Source organism: Myotis daubentonii, chromosome 8, assembly GCF_963259705.1.
Source record: "Myotis daubentonii chromosome 8, mMyoDau2.1, whole genome shotgun sequence".
In the NCBI taxonomy this organism is placed as follows: domain Eukaryota; kingdom Metazoa; phylum Chordata; class Mammalia; order Chiroptera; family Vespertilionidae; genus Myotis; species Myotis daubentonii.
The window spans coordinates 91,010,330-91,033,522 of record NC_081847.1 but is presented as its reverse complement, the minus strand read 5'-3'; the positions used below and the strand labels follow the sequence as shown (position 1 = coordinate 91,033,522).

Here is a 23,193-nt window from a genome sequence, read left to right as displayed (position 1 = left end):
CATTGATGTTTCTATCTCTCTCTACCTCTCCCTTCCTCTCTGAAATAAAATATTTTTTTAAAAAAATAAATTGAAATCCTTGGGGGATTCTATTTTTGGGACCATCCCACCAACTCTCTCACGGAGTAGATATAAATGAGTGCCAGAGCTTCAAGTGGCAATTTCTCAGTTATTGCAGACTCTACATCTGCTCATGATGGTAATCTCCAGATTTGAATTTGAGGGACCATTGAAATTAGGAGTTATAAATGGAGAAATCTAAAGGAATCACCTAACTGATCAGGTACCTAGTTCTTCTGCTTGTTGTTTCTTTCCTTTGAAACGCATCCTATGAATAGCAACTCAGGTAGATTGAAAATTTTATATTTCAAGAGAAATCAACCAATCACAGTACAAACACAAACGGTAGAAATATCTCCATCTGTTACAGCATATGAAGAACATAATTTTCCCCTTTTGAAAAACAATAACACATAGGGGTTTAGACCTGTTTCATTCATCCTCTCAGGCAAATTAAATGATTGTAATTCAACATTAACTAAAATAAAACACAAATAATTTCTTTAGCTGGCTAAACAATGGTCAACTTTCTATCCAATGTCTCTTAGTATAATACACTACTGTAGGTTGCCCAAGCCTGCTTGGAAGTAGGTATGGAAACAAAACCATCATTAGAGGCACTGACTTCTCCCAGATCCCTGAGTTCCCTCTGAGGCTCTGAATGGCCTATTGTTTACAGACATAAATCCACTGAAGAATCCCATGTTGGATTCTCCCATTCTCTGCTGTTCTGCAGTGGCTCCCAGGGCAATCTTCCACACTTACATCTGCTTGATGGCCTAGAACATGGTCCTAGAAACACTGAAGTTTCTATATATTCTCTACCATCTTCTCATATTCCCCAAACTTCTACAGATTCCCTGCCAACTTTTCATATTCCCCTTTAGATGCAGACACCAAAAAGAATTGTATGTACGTGAGTCATGATAAACTGGGTGGCACATAGAAAGAGGGTACCAGCCACGTATCTTTTAAGCCTTTTATTTGAGACACGTTGTATTCTCCAGTGTTTCTATAATTCAAATCTTAAGCAGTATTGCTCATTAAATCTCCACAAGACCCAAACCATCTCCATAGCTGTCTGTGGTATCTTTCTAGCGACAGAAATATACACAGTTAGCCAAGGAATGCCCCCCACTCACCCACCCAGTGCAAATTCCTACAGTCCTTTATTTTAAAATAAGCCAGGGGATCTATGGAAAAATAAAAGCAAAGGCCTCAGTGCAATTCCAGCCAATAAGAAGGCCTTCAGGGGACTGGACAGGAGAGGACCAGGTCACACCACCCTGTGTCTTGGAAACAATCTCAAGCAGCAGCACCATTTGTACTTCCACATACAGAGAAACAACTGGAAATGCCGCTGCACCCCGCAGCCCGAAGCTCACCGGCACTACTGATGGAGGATAGATCTCAATTTCATGCTGTTCTGACCTAGATATAAAAGAAAAGGTTTCTATGGTAGAAACAATTGTCACATTCAAACCTCTGGGTAAAAATTCATGAAAATGAAAAATGAGGAAAGCTCAGTTGGATATAAAACAGTTATGAAAATTTTTAATGCTTAAGTTACTCAAGCATAGCTTTCCATAACTCTTGGTTTAAAGACCTATCTAGGATATAATGAAATGGTGGGTTGCTAAACCATCCAGTGAATGTTGTATGTCTGTTGGCATTCTAGACAATCTAGAGAACCACCTAGAGATATATTTAAAACGTGGCTTGGCTAGCGTGGCTCGGTGGTTGAGCGTCGACCTATGAACCAGAAGGTCAGGGTTCAATTCCCGGTCAAGGCACATGCCCAGGTTGCAGGCTCGATCCCCAGTGCGGGGTGTGCAGGAAGCAACCAATCAATGATTATCTCTCACCATTGATGTTTCTATCTCTCTCTCCCTCTCTCTTCCTCTCTGAAATCAATTCAAAAACAAAACATGATACCATGCACAAGCCCTATCTGGTCAGCAGAGATATTTCTGAATTAGGCAGATATCCCCAGATATACAAGATTCGGCTTGGGCAGATAATATATTCAAATACTACCTTTTTGCAACAATTCATTGTTTCCCATTGCTGATATATAATTTCCTTCTCATAAATATCTCAACATATAATTCATTTCCCTTTATTTTAAGATACTATGCCAGCCCTCTAATTGCCTTGACTCTTTCCTATTCTCCCAAAAATGTTACGCTGAGGTTCTCAAGACACTAAGTGCTGTTTGGAAGACATTCCATCACTAGAAATAGAGCCCGCCTTGTTCTGAATTGCATGATGGGGTAGTGAAGACAGGGTACAGTCTCCCTTTGAAACGCCCCGACCCACCCATATTAATGATTGCAGACCATTTGACTACATCTCCTTTAATGCTGACTGAGGTTGCTGCGAGCCTGTAATATTTTTTTCATGAGGAAACTATACCCTATTCTCAACCCACATGAACAAAGAGGAAGTGAGAAGGGAAAATGGTTTTCAGAAATACCCAGATGCTGCTCTGGTCTTTTTCCCTGAAATTCTCAGGTTTCTGATTTCAGTCTCTTAATAAATATTCATGTGGGTTTAACAAGTGTTCCCACGGATGTACTTTTCTACCAGTGGCGATGCCACAGGAGTGAGCAAACTCTGTACTGTGGTTATCTTAAAGCAATTTAATGTTCTATCATATGGGTTCGACTGTGTATTCAGGGAAAAGGTGCTAAAACAAACATACTAGTGAAGGCAGCCTTTCTTTGTCTTAACCTTATTTTTTCAGAACAACTTTAAAATGAAAGAATGCGGTGAAAGAAGAAGACTTCTTGAGGAGGAAAGAGGAATTGCCTGAATGAAGAGGTGAGCGCTTCGCTCTCCTATCTTTCTCCCCGCCCCACACTTCAGGCCGAGTGCCCTTCGCAGGGCCCTGCGCTCAGACGCATTCCTTGAAGTTGGTTTGGTAGTGGACATGTGTGTGTGTTGTCAGTGTGTGTAATTTTGCTTTTACAATGTTGGCAGTAAGAGGCAGCCTACTAATTTTATTCAGCATGATGATAGGCCCTAGCATTTTAATTATTTTTCATGTTGTGAGTACTTTATTATTCATTGGGTATCTTCCCCGTAAATCTTGTCTTCACACTGTAGGATTTTTTCCTTTGGTGTCCAACAAAGGGTTTCATTGCAATAAGAATCAAGGTGTGTCCATGTGCTTCCCCGGAGCCCAAACAATGCCAGCCTTCCAGACCAGCCGCGGAGTTTGGGGTGGAGAGTCAGACTCATTCTAGAACATCTTCACTCCTCTGCCCGGGAGAGCAGCGGCAGCACCCATGCCTTCCTAAAGGGCATCTCCAGGCACGTCTTGCTGCGGGCTGAATCCAGCAGCCCGGGGACTAGGACTAAACTCGTATCTCGCTGGGGTTTGTGTGCAGAGCAACCCGAAGGCATGGATTGGCTCCTCTTCAGGAACATTCACCTCTTGATCATTTTCCTGGTAAGTGGAATGTGAGGCCTGGGAAGGGAAGGCAGCCTGATGCTGTGTCTGCTCCGTCCCCTGGACGTTCTACATGGGATTTCATCCATTTGGAAACCCTGCCTGCAGAGGCAGTTTCCGCCTCTGGTGATTTCAGGTCTCGCCAAGTTTGAGGGGCTAAATGCTATAGAGAAGCAGGGTGAGAATCTGGCTGAATTAGCCTTAAACAGAGTCAGAGACAGCCTCTAATTCAGATTAAAGGCTAGAACAAATCTAAAATTTACAATCAGAAATCAAGTAATGTACCTATTTTATTAAGTATATTTTATTAAGCATAGTTCTTACACTTCAATCAGACAGATGACTGTCAAAATCCCTGGTGCAAATGGGTTCTAAATTTGAAGGGAAGCAAAGTGAATCCAGCCCATCTCTTTCAAGCAGTTATTTCCCTGTGTGTTTCCTTCAAGGTGGAAGAATGGTAGCTAGGTCAAAATTATATTGCAACTAATTGTGAAATATTTAAGTCATATGAAATTTTTTTCTGATCAGAAATGGGGAAAAAAAGGAGAAAACCAAGCCCTCAAGGAACCCCTTCTGGATTATTAAAGCATTTCTGTAGTCCAGGAAGGAAACAGTTAGATCATCTATTTCTTTAGAGTAAATGTGACATTTGGTATCTTACTTCCCTCCAACCTCTGGGTGCCAAGGCATGGACTGCTTTCTCCTCAGGCATCATGCTTACGGGATGTCCTCCCCTTAAAAGAAGTAAGGCAGCTCCTAGTGCCAGCTCTTAGAGGAACAAAGATAAGGTTGGCCGATTCCCCAAACTATTGCCAATTCAATTAGGAAATTCTATTTAAAGGACCAATTAAACTAGGTTAGATTAGATTCCAGTCTATTGATGGGCAAATGACAGAACAATTCAATCTGACTTGTCCATCTCCAAGTTCACTTCTTGTATATACCAAGGAAGAAATTCCTGTGGTTTTCACCCCATCCATAAATTTATCAATTTTTGGTACAAATTAACATGACACAAGAAATGTGTTTCCTTTTTCCTTCTTTGCATTTTTAAGGTAAACCATGTATTTATCTCTTGTCTATTACTTAACAAATAGCTATTTATTAACCACTGATTTTGTGTTCGGTACTGTGGTAGCTGCTGGAGATAAAAGGGTGAATGAAACTTATTCCTTATTTAAAATAACAGTTAAGAAAAATGAGTGGAAAGATAAGAGAAGTAAATTATTAGAAAATTGCACATATTTTTTTCAAAGTATATAAAGGCAAATAACGTACAGCGGGCTGCACCTCAGTGTCCCGGGAATGTTGGCGGTGGTGCTACGACATGAGTTTGTAAAATGATTCCCGCCCTACTATTAGGAAGGAGTTATACAGGACACATCTGAGCATCAGTTCTAAAAGGCAGAGGAGAGCTGAAGCCAGACAGATGTGGCAATACACCGTGCCCAGTTGGTCCAGCAGGTGCCATTCTGCTGGAGTCCATGTCTATGAACTTCAAAAGCAGTGCACAGCCCATGCTTGAAAGGAACAGTGGTAGAACATTCCATTCTCTGAACTTGGAAGACATACTATTAAATAAGACCATTATGCAAAATAATGATAAACTGAAACCGTACAAATAGAAGTGCACTGCCCTGTCATGAGGATCATCCTTCCCTTGCATTGCTAAAGGAAGCAGAAAGAATCTGATTCCATCTTTCATAGAAATGAAGAATTATTAGCATAGACCTCTTACAGCACTTCTACGGGGTACCTCCATCTTTGACTCGGATAAACCTTTTGTTTCCTGTAAGGAAACTGATTGCATGCATCAAGATTTTTGAGGCAACTTCCGGGCACTAAATTTTGCCTCCTAGTCCTTTCTGCCCAGGTATATTCTATGACAATATTACTTAACTGAAGAGTGAATTTTCTTTTCCTTGATCTTGAAAGAGTATTATATTTCAGATTCTTAGAATCTCTTTTTGGTAATATGGACTTATTTTCCCTCATAATTTTAGAGTTTTGATACTTAATTTCTCTCCACAGATCTTACAGTATTTGTGTTTCATATCTCATGGTAATTGTAATAGACTTAAGCTCTTTTTGTATTTCTAATAGATCTCTTAAGATATCAACTAATAACTTTTGCAATTAAGACGTAGAGATTTCTAGCATGTGTCAAGGTTGGGACAAGTGCAAGAATGTGTAAGGGGAATCAATACACTGTCACGGGTGCTGTAGAAAAGGGGCATTCCTGCTTGTCTTTCATTTCCTGAACTTCAACTCCGCCCCTTTTTCATTAACTAAATCAAAGGCTCGCTGGGGCATCATTGCAGCTTAGCCCAGGGAGGGTGTGGCAGCCTCTCAGAGACGGATGGGTCTGTGTCATCTGTATCTTAACCACAGAGAGCACTTTAAACAAGGTTTTGACTGACTTCACCTATAAAAGCTACCCCAACTCTAAGCTACAATAGGCATCTCATTCTCTCATTGAGCCCTTCAGCACCTTCTTCCGAAGGCGCTCTTCATGTCCCTCGGCCGTAACACACCGGGGTGGTGAGGGGCAGTCAACGCTAAACCCAGACGCAGAAGCCCAGACTGAAGCCACGGATTCTCCTCAAGGGGTTGCATAACCGTGGCTAAGGCACCAGCTCCTCGGGGCCTCCCTGTGCCCCGGGGGCGAGTGTGTGGTCAGACATCCTGTCGCTAAGTTTCTTCCCAGACGGAAACTCTCTGAGACTCTACAATGGTCTCCATTGAATTGCTGTGTAGATAGAAGTTCAGGTCTGACTCGCAAATATCATTTTCATAACTTTGGTTGGAGAACTTAAAGATTTAGGCAACGCTATGGAGTGTGTAAGTTTACTCGGGAGGAATCACTTAAGGCAGAACAGTTATTAGCTATGAGAGGCTTGTATTTTATTGCGTTGATAAGATCATACAAACAGCATACAAACAGCTGTTATCAGATAAGATGTTTTGTGCACAGATGGTGATCATTCATGCTATGTATAAGATGTTAAGCTTTCAATTAAGTGTTCTGATTCTTGGAAAGTAAAGAAGGTAGGTGGCGACATATGTACTAGTAGATGTTATCTACTATAAGCTGACAACAGGCATCAAAATTGATCAACATATTTAGAACTAACCTAGCCACTTATCAGGTTAGTTTTCAGATAAAACACTGTGATTCTGACAGGTGAAACAGAAATTTGTATTTATTTATTTTACTTTCAGTCAAATTTCTAGAAGTGGAGGCTGATGACAAACAATCTTATCTGATGTGGTTGTTTTGGTTGTACAGAATGCATTAGATAGCATGAAATGACCGGTTCCAATACTGCTGGTTACAGACATTACTGATGACCTCATCGCACCAAAGGTTATACAGAAGCAAATCTCACCTCTGGTGTTTCTTTGTTGGTGTGACTAAGGAATTACAACATATATTTGAACCAAGTGGACAGACTTACAGTGTGGCCTTCAGGTCTCTGCAGAGTGCATGATGGACTAAAGAAGCTCTGTATGCCAAGAGATACTCAGGCCCTAGAACTTCAATGCAGCGCTGCCAATAACATTTGTTTCTAGAACTGTAGCATGAAGATGCTGCTCTGAGACTCTAGATGGGTCCTTCCTTTCCTCTTTTTAGGGGGTTGCTTTCTGAGAGGACTTCTTGCCGATAAGTAGATAGTCCCCGACTCCTTTCTAGTCCTGAGTCTCCAGCGAGGAGCTCCTTACAAAGCAGTGAGCCTGGGTTGCAGCTGTGTCCCTCCCTTCCCCAGGCGGGACTGCGGTGGGATCCCTCACTCAGAAGAGCAGCTGTGACAGGGAGTGTGAAGGGAGTGGCTGGCGAAACTTCCCGGGATCCCCGGCCTGGGAAACGTCTGCCCTCCCTTCCACACCGAAAATTACACACTTACCAACTAAAATGCCACTCCTGGCCATACCTTCCATTATAAACAAAAGTGGTATAATTAGGCCTGAACTTGGCATGTCTACCAGAGCCCCACGAGGATGGTGATGGCTTTACTCAATTATTTTTACAAGTATTATTCAGGGGAGAACTGCTTATTAATAAGGTACTGGGTGTGCAAAGGACGGTGAAAACTAACTTCAAAAGGATGGCACAGAGATGGAAATAGGCCTGTTCAGTAGCTGCTATGTGAGATACACTCGGGAGGTAAGAGAATAGTATGTCTCCTAATACTGCAAAAAGCACATGCAATGACTTAGATTCTACATATCTCATATAAAACCATCATCTCTCTCTAGGAGGAGGTATTTAAAAAGAAAGTTAGGCCCAGAAAAACTTCAGCAATTTTCCAAAAGTTGGATGGCTATAGCATATTGGCTATTATTCTCCCTAGAATGTATATACACCATAATAGGTCAGAAATTATCTTGCACACCAAGGACAGTGCCCATCACATAACATTTTATCAATGAAATCTTTTGAATGAATGAGTGAATGAATGGATTCTGTTTCCAATTTATCTTTCTTGCCAAGGCACTTCACCACATTTCCCACCTACATGCTTATAGCAACTCAATGTGGGTAGTGAACTTCCAAGTGAGCTTGAGGGCTTGAAATTGAGACGCCAAAGGAGTTGGTTCTCCTCCCTCCCTGCAGGCTGCGGAAACACCTCTGGATCCGGTCTCCCACTGCATTCCCATTTCACCACGCCGCACTCGCGAGGCGTTTTATAGCTAGCAAGGTTGTTTCACGCGTGTAACACTGCTGAAGGTATTTAGAAGCAGCCCCGTGTTACAAACAAAGACATTTTCAAAGCCTGGCTGATGCAGACAGCCCCAGGCCGCCCGTCCAGAGCTCTCCTTGGTTCCTCCCAGAGGTGGCCGCTTTGGGCAACACTGCGCCCTGCACGCGCTTCTTCTGCAATGTCTATGACATCCCATATCTTCTCTTGTTTATCTGCTGTCCTCCCTCTTCTACCGTGTGATTGCTTTCTGGGCAGGTCCTCCGTCCTAGTCTTCATCATATGCTCGGAGATGAGCAGATACATACACGTTAGCTTTGTGGGCACTTTTCTTTGCCAGGAAAAGTCCTATTGCAGTTACTTTAGTTCATGCAATTCATTGTAAGGACATCCACAGGGAAAGGAAGACAGGGAACCCTCTCCCAGCGAGGCCACAGAGGCTGTGACCACTCAGGGTACCAGCATCTCTCGGGGCTGATCTGCTCCCTCCCTGCAGTGCCTCTGCCTCTTTCCCGTCTCCACGCCTGTGATGGGGTCAGCCCTGTGTCGTGTGCTGTGTTGTAGCCGGGTTCTCAGGCCAAGCCCCATCCTCGGGTGGTACGTGACCAGCATAAGCTTTAAAAGGTGACTTTGAAAGGCAAGGAGTGTCTGCATTTACCCAGGAACCCGTCGCTGTTCTGCAGTTTCACGGAGGTTCGTGCAGCTAATGCGGTGCGACTTCGGAAGATGATGTCACCTAGTTTATTCCGCACATCCGCTCCCAGGCGGTTCCCGGGGAGTGGAGCCTCCTGACAGGGCTCCTGGTTTCACGGGTCGAGAATAAAACCAGCCCAGTTTCTTCAGTGAGACCTGCCAGAAAGGGAGGCGGTGTGGAGGGCTGGGCTGCTGGCACCGTCATCGGTAGGGCCAGCTAAGCAGAAGGCAGAAATGTCAGAATGTATGTAGCGCACAGGCTCCCTCAGGCACCAGGTCTGTCTGAGAGGCAAACCCTGGCAGGCACTGCAATCAGCCCCCTTCTCCCCCCGCCCCCCACCCCACCACCTCCCTGAGAAACACCAGGGACGGCAATGGAGGGGAAAGAGCTTAGACTCGGGATCTCAGGGCTGGATGTTGCTATCCTGTTCACAGGGTTCTGTAGAGAGGACAGGAGGAAGGTCAAGTGAACTCAAAGCACTTCCTTTATTCTTTCAAACTGAGCACTAATCTGTTTGATGTGGTTAATTTCTTTCTTTTTTCTTTTTTTCCCTTCAAGGCAGAAGCATTTAATTATTATTTTTATTAAAGTCTAGTTGGCATACAATATTATATTCGTTTATGTAATTGATGATGTGCTCACCACACTGAGTCTAGTAACCGCCTGTCCCCGGGCAGCTATCACACTATCATTGACGATATTCCCCTGCACCCTCCTCACCCATCCCTCCATTCACCACCACCCCCACCCCCCGGCCTCCCTCTAGAAGTGCTGAGGCCAGTCCCAAGCTTTCACAATGACTGACTGGTACTCTTCTATGTTAAGATGTGCTGTGAGTACACCCTCTGATGCACGGAGGAAAACTCTTCCGTCTCTTCTTTCCTCTTTATAGACCTAGTACTTTCACATGTTTACTCTCCTTAGATCAGAACCTGAATCAGAGAGCGGGTAGGGGACTGATCCAAGGTCACATCTGCCAAACGGAGTCAAGACTCATACTCAGTTCTTCTGCTCCCAAGTCTAAAGTAGTCATGTCTATAGCTCATTGCTTTTAATAAAGCTAATCCATAATTTAGGACTGTATATCCACTTTAAGATATAAATTATCTGACTTAGAAACATACACCAATTTAAAAGAACTACGACAATAGTCTTCAAACTGGAGCACAGATAGCCCTGACATACATAAGCACTTCAAAGGTACACGTGTACAGTAGTTTTAAAGGAATCACTTACTAGTTACACAGCTTCCACATGTATATTCTTTGCGTAAGTCATTCTGTTGAAGGATCGAGCTGGTTCTCCTCTCCCAAATATGTCTGTCTGTCTATCTATCTATATTCCCCCTCCCTCCCTTCCACTCTCTCTGAAAAGCAATGTAAAAACATGTCCTCAGGAGAAGGCAACAAAAATATTTTTTAAATGTATGATGTCGACATGTACTCCTTGACATGAAACTTTACCGTGATAATAACTGAGTGGAAGAGATTACTAAATTGTGCAGATAATATCATTTATTTGGGGTTAAAAAATTATAATTTGTCACCCTGACCAGTTTGGCTCAGTGGATAGAGCGTCAGCCTGCGGACTGAAAGGTCCCAGGTTCGATTCCGGCCAAGGGCACGTACCTAGGTTGCGGGCACATCCCCAGTAGGAGGTGTGCAAGAGGCAGCTGATCGATGTTTCTCTCTCATCGATGTTTCTAACTCTCTATCCCTCTTCCTTCCTCTCTGTGAAAAATCAATAAAATATATTTTTAAAAAACTGATGAAAGAATGAATGAATACAAAAATATTATAATTTGTCTAAGTATGTGTTTTTGAAAAGGACAAATTCTAAATTTCTCCAAATATTAACAATGATGATCTCCAAGTGGTCAGATTCTATGTGATTTTTACTTTTCCTTATACTTTCCAGAATCATCTACTTTTCTAACCAAAAGAATATCTAAACCCCAAAGGCAATATTTATTATGAAATAAAACACCCTATGCCACCAAATAAGACCACCTCCTATTAAATATTGAATTTCTTTTCCTGGTGTAGCTAGTTTTCTAATGTCTAATAAATTTACACGTAAGGGAGAAAAATAGTGAAGTGGAAACACTGGGCCCTAATGCCACATTTCTCATCGCTGATTTTCCCTTCTTCTGGGCTCAGCTGTCCTTCCAAATCCCCACCCATACCCTTCACCCTCTCTTATACCGCCCCCCGCCCCCACATCTGCGAAATCCGCTTTGCACCCACTCCACCTGGTCCAGGGTCTCCCTCACCTCAGTCCACTGGAGTGGCCTGGTTTTACTCTGCTCCCTGGCTCTCTGGAGTTCGCAGTGGTAGCTCATCACCTCCCCAGTCCCCACTCCACCTTGACAGCAACCTCCACCCCGGGACAGCCCTCACAGTCCTCTCCTCGCACAGCAGGTTGCCGAGCTCCGCTAGAAAAGGAGCAGGACAGACTTCCCAAGCCAACTGGTCCTCACACTGGCCGTCCGCTACGGGATAATAGATTATTTTCTCTATTTCTAATTTTCTGTGCCCAGTGTTCCCTCACTCAGGAATGCTGGGTGAGCCTGCTGCTCCTCTCTGATTCGTGGCATTTTGTTGGTTTCCTGTCACTTCTCTTTTGACTGTCTCCTACCCCCTGTCCCCGTCCCCGTCCCCCCTGCGGGCCCCCCCCCCCTCCACCTTCCCCATCCCTGCTCACTCCGATTCGGAAAAGCCATGTAAAAGTTATCCTGCTCTTACACCTCACAATGCTTTTCTCTCTTCATAGTGTCCTTCCGGCTTCTGTTTCAGAGGAAGTGATTGTCTTCTTCATGACCAGGGCCCCTCCTTGCACTGTTATTGTTTCCTTTTTATTGAATGAATTGGGATGACACCGGTTAATAAAACCATATGGGCTGCAGGTGCCCAGCTCCACAAGCACTACCTGTACTGTGTGTTCACCACCCGCTGCCCTGCACTGTGATTAACCATTCCCATGCTCTCTTAGATTACACTTGTAGCTCCTTGATTTCCGCCTCCTCCTCCCCTCCCTTTCCCTCATCTCCATCTACCATTCTTTCCCACAAACCCCTTTTCCTCTCCCTGTGGACTGTATATTTGGTCATGGTTCCCCAAACCTAAAAAATATGTCTTGATTTCATTAACTCCTCAAATTGCATCATCTCTCTCACATCTTTTAACTCCTAACTTGAAAATGTCATGTATGGTTGCTATGTGTACTTTCTCAACAGCTTGTTCCTTGACTCCTGCAATCTGATTGATGTCACTTGCACAAGTTCGCACTGACTGCCTGCGCAAACCCCCAGGACGTCTCAGCTCCCAATCTCCTTGACCTTGCTACGAAACATGAATCCTTAAGTTGTTCCTCTTCAGCTAACTTCTTATCCCTGTCTGCCACTCATCCTGCCTCTTTTCTGGCTACTTCTCCATCTGCATCTCTTCTTTCTGAATTCAGCCTGCTGACCAACCCTCCACCATATCCACAACCACAACCACAACCACAGCCACCGCCCTGCCACTTCTGACCTCTTTGTGTGGACAAAAGCTGCTCTGCACCCACAAACCTGGTCCCCCGCCCTCTCTATTCTCTGCTTAGACTTCTTTCTTCTGTCCCCTGCACAGTATAAGCATTTCCTATAAGAGTCTGTTCTCTGACTACTTTATTGATCTTCTTAAACTTTTTAATGGACTACCCTCACCTCCTGCAACTTTAAATAGCACTCCTGTTTAGATAAATTTCCACTTCTTCATCTTTTATGTCTATCCCAAATTTTAGAAGTAATAAGATAAACTAATTAATTAATTAATGAAGACTTCGGCATCATCTCCCTGCAGTGACCCTCTCCTGTTAAATTTTCTGTTATTATTAAAAGTACCCCGTTGTCCCAATAAGCCAACTTAACTTACATCCTCTCCTTGTACCCACAATCTACAAGTCCTATTAGTTCCTTGGCAGTGTCTCCATTCTCTCTCCTTTCCAGTCAGCCCTATGTTCATGTTCTAACTGTGTCTTACCCAGCAACTGCTCATTCTTAAGTGTCTGGACTTCAAGTACTTTCCCCTTGTAACCATCCCTTCATATCAATGGTGTGTTTTTAAAAAGGTGTTACTGTCAAACCCTGTATTTTATTCAGTGAAGCCCACACTCCCTAGTTTGGTATATAAAGCACTTCATGATCTGCCTCCAACCTGCCATTCCTAACCTTGTCTCCCGCGTCTCCTTGCTATTTCCTCTTCTTTCCAGCTGATAATATTACTTCCCATTCCTGGAGCATCCTGGGAAACTTAGAGGATCCCCTTATACCTGTGTTCATGTTTTATTCTGGCTGAAAAATTGTCCCCATCAATTTCTCTTACCAGAGTAGCTTCATCCTGCAGACCCCTTTCACATCCCCACTCTCCTCTGCGGCCTTCCTGAAACTCACCGGGTAACCTGAGTTGTCTGCTTTTCCTTCCACTGAGCCCCTGGGTGCCCCTGCTGAAGCACATACACTAACTTTCCTATAGTTATGTGTTTGCTTCCTTAAAAGTTTAAAAGCCTCTGTGGGGGAAAACCTGTACTATTAATATTGTGTTACCCATGTTTATTCCATATCACTAGCAAAATGTGTGTTTAAGAAATGAATTAATCAGAGAACACTGTCAATAATTTCATGACTTGACTTCCTTTAAACTATGCAAATTTATGCTAATGCTGTATCTTCTATAACAGGTGGTGTTGGAAGTAAACAGTGAATTTATTGTTGAGGTAATGTATAACTATTAAAACTACCTACTCAATTTAGAATGGAAAGAGAAACTGAGTCATGTAATGCATAATATATCAAAAATCAGAATATTTGAAAACAGCGATATTTGAAAGCCATAATTTTAAATATCCATGCTTTAGGCAAGGTTTGTGACAGGTCAGCGTCATAGTAACTCCTGCTTATCAAACTTTACTAGTAGCTTATTTATGTTTCCCAACCTAAGGCAAAGCAAAAAAAGTAAAGTAACACGTTAGAATGGGAAGAGGAGTTTTAGACAATTACATCAGCATAATGGCATGGTTAATCAATGAGGAAAAAATACAAAAGCAAAAATATCTGTAACCACAACTAAATAAAACCACAGAACCCAGGACCATTTAGAGTGGGACTGGGAAAGTAAAGCTATTTCCTCTGGGAGGACTTTATTATAGCGGTCACATTTTCAACCTGATAATATCAAATAACGGGAGAAAATATGATCACTGTGTGATCTTTGTTGACAAAATAGACAATAGGTGGTACATTTTAGGAAGTTGCATCAAAATGGAGAAAAATGTAAATGCTTTGGTTCCTGAAAGTATGAGCTCCATTCACATGGAGCAGCTCCTCCCCGCAAAGTGGTAATTAAATGAAGCCTTAGCTAAAACAAACATACAATTATCTATGTCTCAACGAGTACACAAAGAGTTACAAAAATATGTGTGTGTGTGCATGTTTACACATGTACACAAAAATGTTCATGCATGTAGTAACATTGCTGAAGTCTTTAATAGTATAAAACTCTTAAACACCCTCCAACAACAGCAATTAAGTCTATAAAAACACACAGTAAGCAGAGATTATGAAAACACACAGACAGCACTGAGAATCCATAAAGGTGTCCATGGGATTATGGTGGTTACCGTCATTTCAGTTGAAACATTCTTCTGATCTGCAACAGTCTATCTGGATACATAGCCAGAGTGGCGTCCTTACCAACAGAAAAGCAGCACCCGTCCTCTCTTGAGTCAAGTACACTCACCATCACAACGTCCCAGGGATGCACTCACCTCTGGAGACCAGACAGCCTGGTCAGAGCTCCATGGAGGGTGAGGTGGGCAAGGTCCCCACCTACTGAAACACTTGGTCCTGCCCACCATAGCCACTGACACATCTGTCCACACCACGTGGTCCTTACAATGTGGTCCTACCCAGAACGTCACTGAGCATACATGGTCCATGCCAACCGGACCTCGATATGCAGTCCTGTCCAGCTTAGGAAACACTCCTGGGTTCCAACAGCCCCTAACACTTATTTATGCTGTTGGTTTATAGGATTAATACATAAAGTATGACGATATTTTATTAGTCCATTTACTGTGTTGTGGCTGCATTGCCCATAATAACCCTCTTGCCTTGGTAGCCCAGCTGGCACTGGCGCGTGGGGGAAGGTAGATGGGTCAGCTTAGACCCCCCCCCCCAGGAATGCTTTTGGACTGACCAGGCCAAATATCAAGGACCTTGTGGCATAATCCAGATGTTTCCATGGATGCTGTGGACCAATGTCTGCTAATCAGTGGACAGATTGAAAGAAGAAAGACCACATCACCTATTATCCAGTAGAACATTACGAGCTCCACACTTAGCCAACAAAATGAGTTTCATAGAATCATACAGTTAGCAGTGAGACGATTCCAGAGAGAAGTAGCTGCTGAGGCTGCCCAAGCTCCACCCACCTAGAGGGGTAAGGTGGTAAAAACACTTTTTGTTCCTCAAATTCAATGCTGTGGCTTCTTCTGGGTGCTCCTTACCGTGCTGAGCAGGTGTCCTTGCGAAGGAAAACTGCCCTGACGCTGCAATGCCCTGCTTCCGCTGCAGGTGAAAGAACTGGACGTGGAAAAGGGCACGACCAAGTGGCAAACTGTCAGGAGACAGAAGCGCGAATGGATCAAGTTCGCGGCAGCATGTCGAGAAGGAGAGGACAACTCCAAACGGAACCCCATCGCCAGGGTAAGGGGTGCATCACGGGTCGCCCTGCGCCCACACCGCAGGCCCTGGAGGGCGGGCAGCCTCAGCAGCCCAGGCCCTGCAGGCTTCACTGCTCCACCGGCAGGGGGGCCGGGGGGGGTCATCTCCTGCCTGGGCTGCGGAGGCCCCCCTTTGCCTCTCACATTCTGGGAGCTGCTACAGAGCAGAGGCGCCTGAGGGATTGGGGAGAGACCTGGGTCTCCAGCACCACTGGGCTCTGTCCGTCCATCTGCTGCTTCTCCTCACCCGCCCGCTCTAGGACACATCTGCATACACATGTCTGCTTCTCCTCACCTGCCCGCTCTAGGACACATCTGCATACACATGTCTGCTTCTCCTCACCCGCCCGCTCTAGGACATGCCTGCATACACATGTCTGCTTCTCCTCACCCGCCCGCTCTAGGACATGCCTGCATACACATGTCTGCTTCTCCTCACCCGCCCGCTCTAGGACATGCCTGCATACACAGGTCTGCTTCCTCACCTGCCCGCTCTAGGACATGCCTGCATACACATGTCTGCTTCTCCTCACCCGCCCGCTCTAGGACATGCCTGCATACACAGGTCTGCCTCTTCTCACCCGCCCGCTCTAAGACACATCTGCATACACATGTCTGCTTCTCCTCACCCGCCCGCTCTAGGACATGCCTGCATACACCAACATTCTCCTGACCAGCCGACAGTCTCACTAGATCCAGAAGCTCGGGGAGCCTAAACGCTCTTTCAAAGAGTGGCTCTCAATAAGGAAGGAGTGTTGAGGAAGACTGTGTCAGAAGTTGATCCATGAAGGGCCGGATCCGCATGAACAGCTTCGCTAGCTCTTTCTAGGCCTCTTGGCCTCGGGCCTCTATTGCAATCAAGGGTAGTGGTTTATCAGAACTCCTTCCGTAAGGCTTTACATCAACTACAGGAAGCAGCAGCAGTGATATTACAGATATAATCTCAGCTCAAGAAAAGAGATTCATTCTCTCTCAGATGTTTTCAAAGTTTTGGAAAGCTTTTAAATTGATATGGTTCCCATTCAACTCACATTTACAGCTTTATATTACCCCGCTGGTATTGTATAGTCTTTCCTTTATATTTGCATTTGAGGGATTTCCTGGATTTTCGCTTATATAAATAAGATCTTTGGACTAGAGTGGAGCTCATCCAACTTGCATTTCTAGCTGTCTTTATTTAATTGTGGATATTTGGGTAACAAGTCTTAGTATTTTACTCATCTTTTGTATATAGGTTAGATTTCAAATTTTAAACTACCTTTGTTTAAATTTATGAGCCATAGATGTAAACCTATGAAAACATAATCTAGATAGCAGAATATGTGTCATAAACTCTGTTTGGCAAGTGAGTGATATGGTAGGTTTTGATTTACAAAATTATCGCCAATATCTCTAAACACTGTATTTCTCTTCTGATTTTCTTAATTCAAATGATCTACCATTTTGATTGAATCTCAAATCCAAGTCTAAGCAGAGTACATATTTTTTTTAATATATTTTATTGATTTTTTACAGAGAGGAAGGGAGAGAGATAGAGAACCAGAAACATCAATGAGAGAGAAACAGCTGCCTCCTGCACATCTCCCACTGGGGATGTGCCCACAACCCAGGCACATGCCCTTGACCGGAATCGAACCTGGGACCCCTCCGTCCACAGGCTGACGCTCTATCCATTGAGCCAAACCGGTTTCGGCCAGAGTACATATTAATACAACACAGTCTTCTTACAAAATAGTAAAGATTCTGAGTTCTTCTGTTAAACACTTTCTCTATGTGCAAAACAAATCATAGACATGAACAACGTAACATTAATAATAACAAATCTAGCATCAGACGAGGGTGTGCCCTATGTCAGTCATGGGGTGGGGAGTATACATGTTACCTCATACAATCCCCACAACAAGCCTGGGACATAAGTTGTATTATCCCATTACAAACCAGTACTTGACAAAATTAAGTGCATTTTCCAAGGTCACACAGGCCTTTGTCATGGTGCCGGGTTTCAATATAAGACCTATCTGGCTGCAGAGCCTTTCCCCTCCTCGTTCCACCACCCTGTGAAGTTCATATCCGCCCTAAATCCTCGCTGCTTTCTCATAGATCCGATCAGACTGCGAAGTGAGCCAGAAGATTACATACCGCATCTCTGGGGTAGGCATTGATCGGCCACCATACGGAGTGTTCGCCATTAATCCTCAGACGGGGGAAATTAACATCACCTCCGTGGTGGACAGAGAGATAACTCCACTTTTCCTGGTAAGTCACAGCAGTGTGCCTTGATTTACACGTATTATTTTTCATGCCTTAAAAAAATTTCATCCCAGGAATGCCTACTTCTGATAAAACACAGAATGAAACTGAATAGAGGGCTTGAGGAGGTAGGAAGAGTATGAAAATAGATTATGGTTCAGAATTCTCTGGTGTATTATATAAGCACATGATCAAATGTCTTGACAATATTTGAATTACTAGACTGTAAAAGTAGTCTCAATTGACTGAGAAAATTGTTTCTCTGCACGTTTCCTTATATATTTTCAAGCACGTAACTGAATTTCCTTTGGTGGAGAAAGACAGGTTTTTTCCAACTTTCCACAGATCTATTGCCGGGCTCTGAATGCACGGGGTGAAGACTTAGAAAGGCCTCTTGAGCTTAGAGTCAAAGTTATGGACATAAATGACAACCCTCCAGTCTTCACACAAAATGTGTACACAGGCAGCATTGAAGAAAACAGCGATGCGAGTGAGTAGACCAATCTCCTTCTCTGCATTGTGCCACTTCTATTCCTCTTGGACAAAGCTTTAGGAGATTGAAATATAAGTAATTTAAAGCATTTTAGGAGTGCAAGTACTTTATAAAGTGTTTTAAGAAGCAAATCACTATGATTTTTGTCATTAATGGTGTAGCTAAAGTTATAGTAAGACAGGGTGGGCAAAAGTAGGTTCATAGGTGTGAGTACGTGAAACACAATTTATTCCTATATAATTAGTTATTAGTTACTAGAGGCCCAGTGCACGGATTCGTGTACCAGTGGGGTCCCTCAGCGTAACCTGTGGGGATCTGTGGAGGAGCTGCTCCAGCCCATCCCAGCCCCACTCATCCCAGTCAGCTGAGCAGCACTCCCGCTGTGAGAGCGCACTGACCAGGGGGGGAAGCTCTACATTGAGCGTCTGCTCCCTGGTGGCCAGTGAGCATCACAGCGACTGGTCAACCAGTCAAGTGGTCAACGGGTCAAATGGTCGACAGGTCACAATGTTTTTATATAGAGAGATTATATGACTGTCTATACAAACAACTGTAAACCCACTTTTGCCCCACCCTGTCCATGCTCATGGATAACTAGAAGAGAGAGCCAGCAGGAGAAGGCCAACCATTCTTTCTTCCTTTGCCTGCTGATTTACCAAATTGATTTTAACAGAGTCCCCAACACTCTCCATCTCCATCTTCATTTCTAGACACACTGGTAGTGAAGTTAAGTGCCACTGATGCAGATGAAGACAATCACCTGAACTCTAAAATCGCCTACAAGATCATCTCTCAGGAGCCAGCAGGTGCACCAATGTTCATCCTGAACAGGTACACCGGCGAGGTCCGCACCATGTCCAGCTTCCTCGACAGAGAGGTAAAGCCTTCCGGGAATGAATGCGAAGAAATAAAGGATACAGTTTTGAAAATACGGAGATGAAATAATGCATGTATGCCCATCGTCCAATGTAAAGGAGGGAAGGAAAAAGAAGCCAACCATTATTTTAAATGAAAATTATATAGAAGAAAAATTATATTAAAATATTATATAAAATTATAAAAGAACAGGGGAATAATGACATGAGAATGTGTTGGGTTTTATTCAAATGAAGACCTAAGTCTTACCACTCTTTTTCATCTTAATCAAGGAGCACAGCATGTACAACCTCCTCGTGCGGGGCTCGGACCGAGACGGAGCTGCAGATGGACTCTCCTCTGAGTGTGCCTGTAGGATCCAGGTCTTAGATGTCAACGATAATTTCCCCACCTTGGAGAGAACTTCCGTAAGCTGTTTCTCTTATCATCCCTTTTACATAAATGGCAATCATCAATTTACTTTCCCACTAGTTGTGGTTCTTTTACACGTATGGATGTACTCAGCTTTACTATATAAACCTCGACATTTTTTTATGTATAATAATGAATCTTAATTTGGGGTATTTGCCTTTGAGTCACACTATTCCATAATGATCTCCTCTGTGAAAACAATAGACCAATATCCTCCATATATTCCATTTGAAGAAGTGTAGAAATTTATTAATATCATTCTGGGAATCCTATAACAATGTTGATGGATTGTATATGCCTGATGATTTACTGAATCAATTCTAACAGAGTCCCAAACATTCTCAACTTCCACTTTCAGACTTAGGCAGAAAGAAGCATAAAATCAAAATCAGCAGAGCCAAATCTGCTTGCCACTTGTTTTGGTAAAAAATATTTTTTCTATTGGACCACAGTGGTACTTATTCCTTTACATGTTGTCTGTGGCTGTTCTAATGCTACAGCAGCAAAAATGAGTAGTTACAGCACTAATCTCAGGCCTACAGAGCCTAATATATTTATTATCTGGCCTTTTATAGAAAAGGAGGAAGGTATGGAAAATGAAAAATAAACAAGGAAAATGAAACAATGCAGTCTGGCCCTAGTTTTACATATAGCACATGAAAATCACTTTACTCTTAGATTTCTTGTTGAATATATGTCATTTAATAATGACGCAGAAATCTCTGACACAGTTTGTTGTTAGTATTGTAAATGATAATTCAGGATTTGAAGCTAACTTTCCTCTTTTGAAAATTCACTGATTACAAAATTGGTCTGTGTCACTCAGTACTCAGCAAGCATTGAGGAGAACTGTTTGAATTCGGAACTGATGCGGTTAAAAGCCATTGATCTTGATGAGGAAGGCACGGATAATTGGCTGGCAAAATATGTAATTCTCTCCGGGAATGATGGGAATTGGTTTGAGATTCAAACAGACCCACGAACCAATGAAGGCATTTTGAGAGTCGTCAAGGTACAGTATGAGATCTGCAACCTTTTCTTTTAAAGTTGTTTTAAAATACTCTCAGAGACAGGATCCGCCTACAAAAAGCAACCCACCCACAGCCTTGAATACTGTGTCTGTGAACAAGCGTCCTAAGTAAGCTTCCTTCCTTACTGAGACTGCCAGCCAAGCAACACATTATTTATTACCAAGAAAAATAAGGCTATTTTGTTCTCACAGTGTCCAATGTGTAGTTGAGAAGTCAAGACAAGGACCCCCATGTTAGAAAATAATATGAGAGTTAAAAACATAATAAATACCCCAGCTGGCATGGCTCAGCTGTTGAGTGTCAACCTATGAACTGGGAGGTCATGGTTCAATTCCCATTTAGGGCACATGCCCAGATTGTGGGTTCAATCCCTAATAGGGAGTGTGTAGGAGGCAGCCCATCAATGATTCTCTTATCATTGATGTTTCTCTCTCTCCCTCTCACTTCCTCTCTGAAATCAATAAAAATCCTATATAATAAAAGCCTAATATACAAATTGTCCCCTCGACCGGGAGTTCAACCAGCGGGCGGGGCAAGCCAGCCAACTGCCTGCACCCCTCTCCCTGACCGGCCCCACCCCAGCTGGCGGTGGCGACAGGCAGCCTGGGGAAGGGAGGCCCCGGCCAGCAGCCAGCAGCCGCTAGGGAACCCTACCCATACACAAATTTCATGCACTGGGCCTCTAGTATATTATAAAAAACATAATAATAGTAGTACAGATGTCATATAAAACATAATCAATTGCTAACTGGGTGAAAGCTGAGAGAATTACTGAGATCAGAGGGGGGAATGCCTTTGAGCTAGATCTGTCTGAAAATATTCCATATAGGGAATAAGTTAAGCAGGACCTTCTAACTGAGCCTGCTCAGGTGGGAAATGAAGTGAGCACACATACAGGGAAGAACATGTAATGCACATGCAGGGCATGTGAGCACCTCTGTGGAGCCGTGCAGAGTATCCGCGAGAGAAGCAATGAGATTCAGGAATGGAGATGCTGAGTGGGAGCCGGTCTGTGAGAAACTTGAAAACCAACCTACAGGGCTTGGCTTTTTCCTATGGATTAGCTTTTCTCGAACTACTTTCCATTTTTACTGAATGGGCGGCAATATAACCTGAAGGTACAAATTAGAAACAAAACTACAAACTAATAAGATTCAAATTAGCATCGATGTAACAAAGGAGATTAATTTCTCAAACACAATTACTGCTAACAACATAGACAGGACTTCCAGCTATGAGCATACATACAGACAGACGCGCACACACACTTAGTTTGACCCCTGGTGATCATTCAATGTTGTCACTGCTTTTCTCTATTCCTGTGAGACTTTTATCAGCCATTTAGACTCCTTGAAATACAAAAATATCGTTTACATATTGAGTCTTTCTCTGTTTTTTTAAATTGTCTGGAGCAATTAAAACATTACTACTTTACCACGAAACACAACCATTAGCATGGAAATCATGTGGTGCACAAATTTATAAAGTGGTCATCAAAATTCTGTGATCCCACTTCTAGGAATATATCCCAAGAAACCAGAAACACCAATCAAAAAGGATATATGCACCCCTATGTTCATAGCAGCACAATTCACCATAGCTAAGATCTGGAAACAGCCTAAGTGCCCATCAGTAGATGAATGGATTAGAAAACTGTGGTACATCTACACGATGGAATACTATGCTGCTCTAAAAAGGAAGGAACTCTTACCATTTGCAATGGCATGGATGGAACTGGAGAGTATTATGCTAAGTGAAATAAGCCAGTCAATGAAGGAGAAATACCACATGATCTCACTCATTCATGGATAATAGAGACCATTATAAACTTTTGAACAATAATAGATACAGAGGCAGAGCTGCCTCAAACAGATTGTCAAACTGCAGCGGGGAGGCCGGGGAGGGTTGGGGGACAGGAGGTAGGGAGGTAAGAGATCAACCAAAGGACTTGTATGCATGCATATAAGCATAACCAATGGACATAAGACACTGGGTGATAGGGGAGGCTAGGGGACTGTCTAGGGCGGGGGGGGGGGGGGGGAAATGGGACACATATGTAATACCCTTTGTATTACTTTAAGCAATAAAATAAATAAATAAATAAATAAATAAATAAATAAATAAATAAATAAATAAAAATAAAGTGGTCATCAAAATTATGGAAAAAACCTTTACGGTTTATGCTTGTCATTCTAATGAACACAAAAAAAGAGTAATTCATGCAATGACCATCTATGACTTATATAATTGTCTTCTGTGAGAGCCAAAGTGTTTTAAAGACATACTTAGTTTATTGAAAAATAAAAATATTGGATTCAGCCGAAACCGATTTGGCTCAGTGGATAGAGCGTTGGCTTGCGGACTGAAAGGTCCCAGGTTCGATTCCGGTCAAGGGCATGTACCTGGGTTGCGGGCACATCCCCAGTAGGAGATGTGCAGGAGGCAGCTGATCGATGTTTCTCTCT

At 43.2% G+C, this 23,193-nt stretch overlaps 1 protein-coding gene and 1 long non-coding RNA gene across 2 annotated transcripts in view; one reads left to right on the top strand and one right to left on the bottom strand.

Moving 5' to 3' along the window:
- Positions 1 to 23,193, bottom strand: part of LOC132240056 (uncharacterized) — a 397,852-nt gene that overhangs the window by 225,779 nt on the left and 148,880 nt on the right. The window lies entirely within an intron of this gene.
- The window catches only part of DSG4 (desmoglein 4), a 37,554-nt gene continuing 17,827 nt past the window's right edge, over positions 3,467 to 23,193 (top strand). The window contains exons 1-8 of the mRNA XM_059707482.1: positions 3,467 to 3,514; positions 13,625 to 13,660; positions 15,519 to 15,650; positions 17,768 to 17,923; positions 18,263 to 18,407; positions 19,121 to 19,287; positions 19,559 to 19,693; positions 20,524 to 20,709. Of these exons, the coding sequence (XP_059563465.1) occupies positions 3,467 to 3,514; positions 13,625 to 13,660; positions 15,519 to 15,650; positions 17,768 to 17,923; positions 18,263 to 18,407; positions 19,121 to 19,287; positions 19,559 to 19,693; positions 20,524 to 20,709 (1,005 nt within the window). The remainder of the gene's footprint in view (positions 3,515 to 13,624; positions 13,661 to 15,518; positions 15,651 to 17,767; positions 17,924 to 18,262; positions 18,408 to 19,120; positions 19,288 to 19,558; positions 19,694 to 20,523; positions 20,710 to 23,193) is intronic.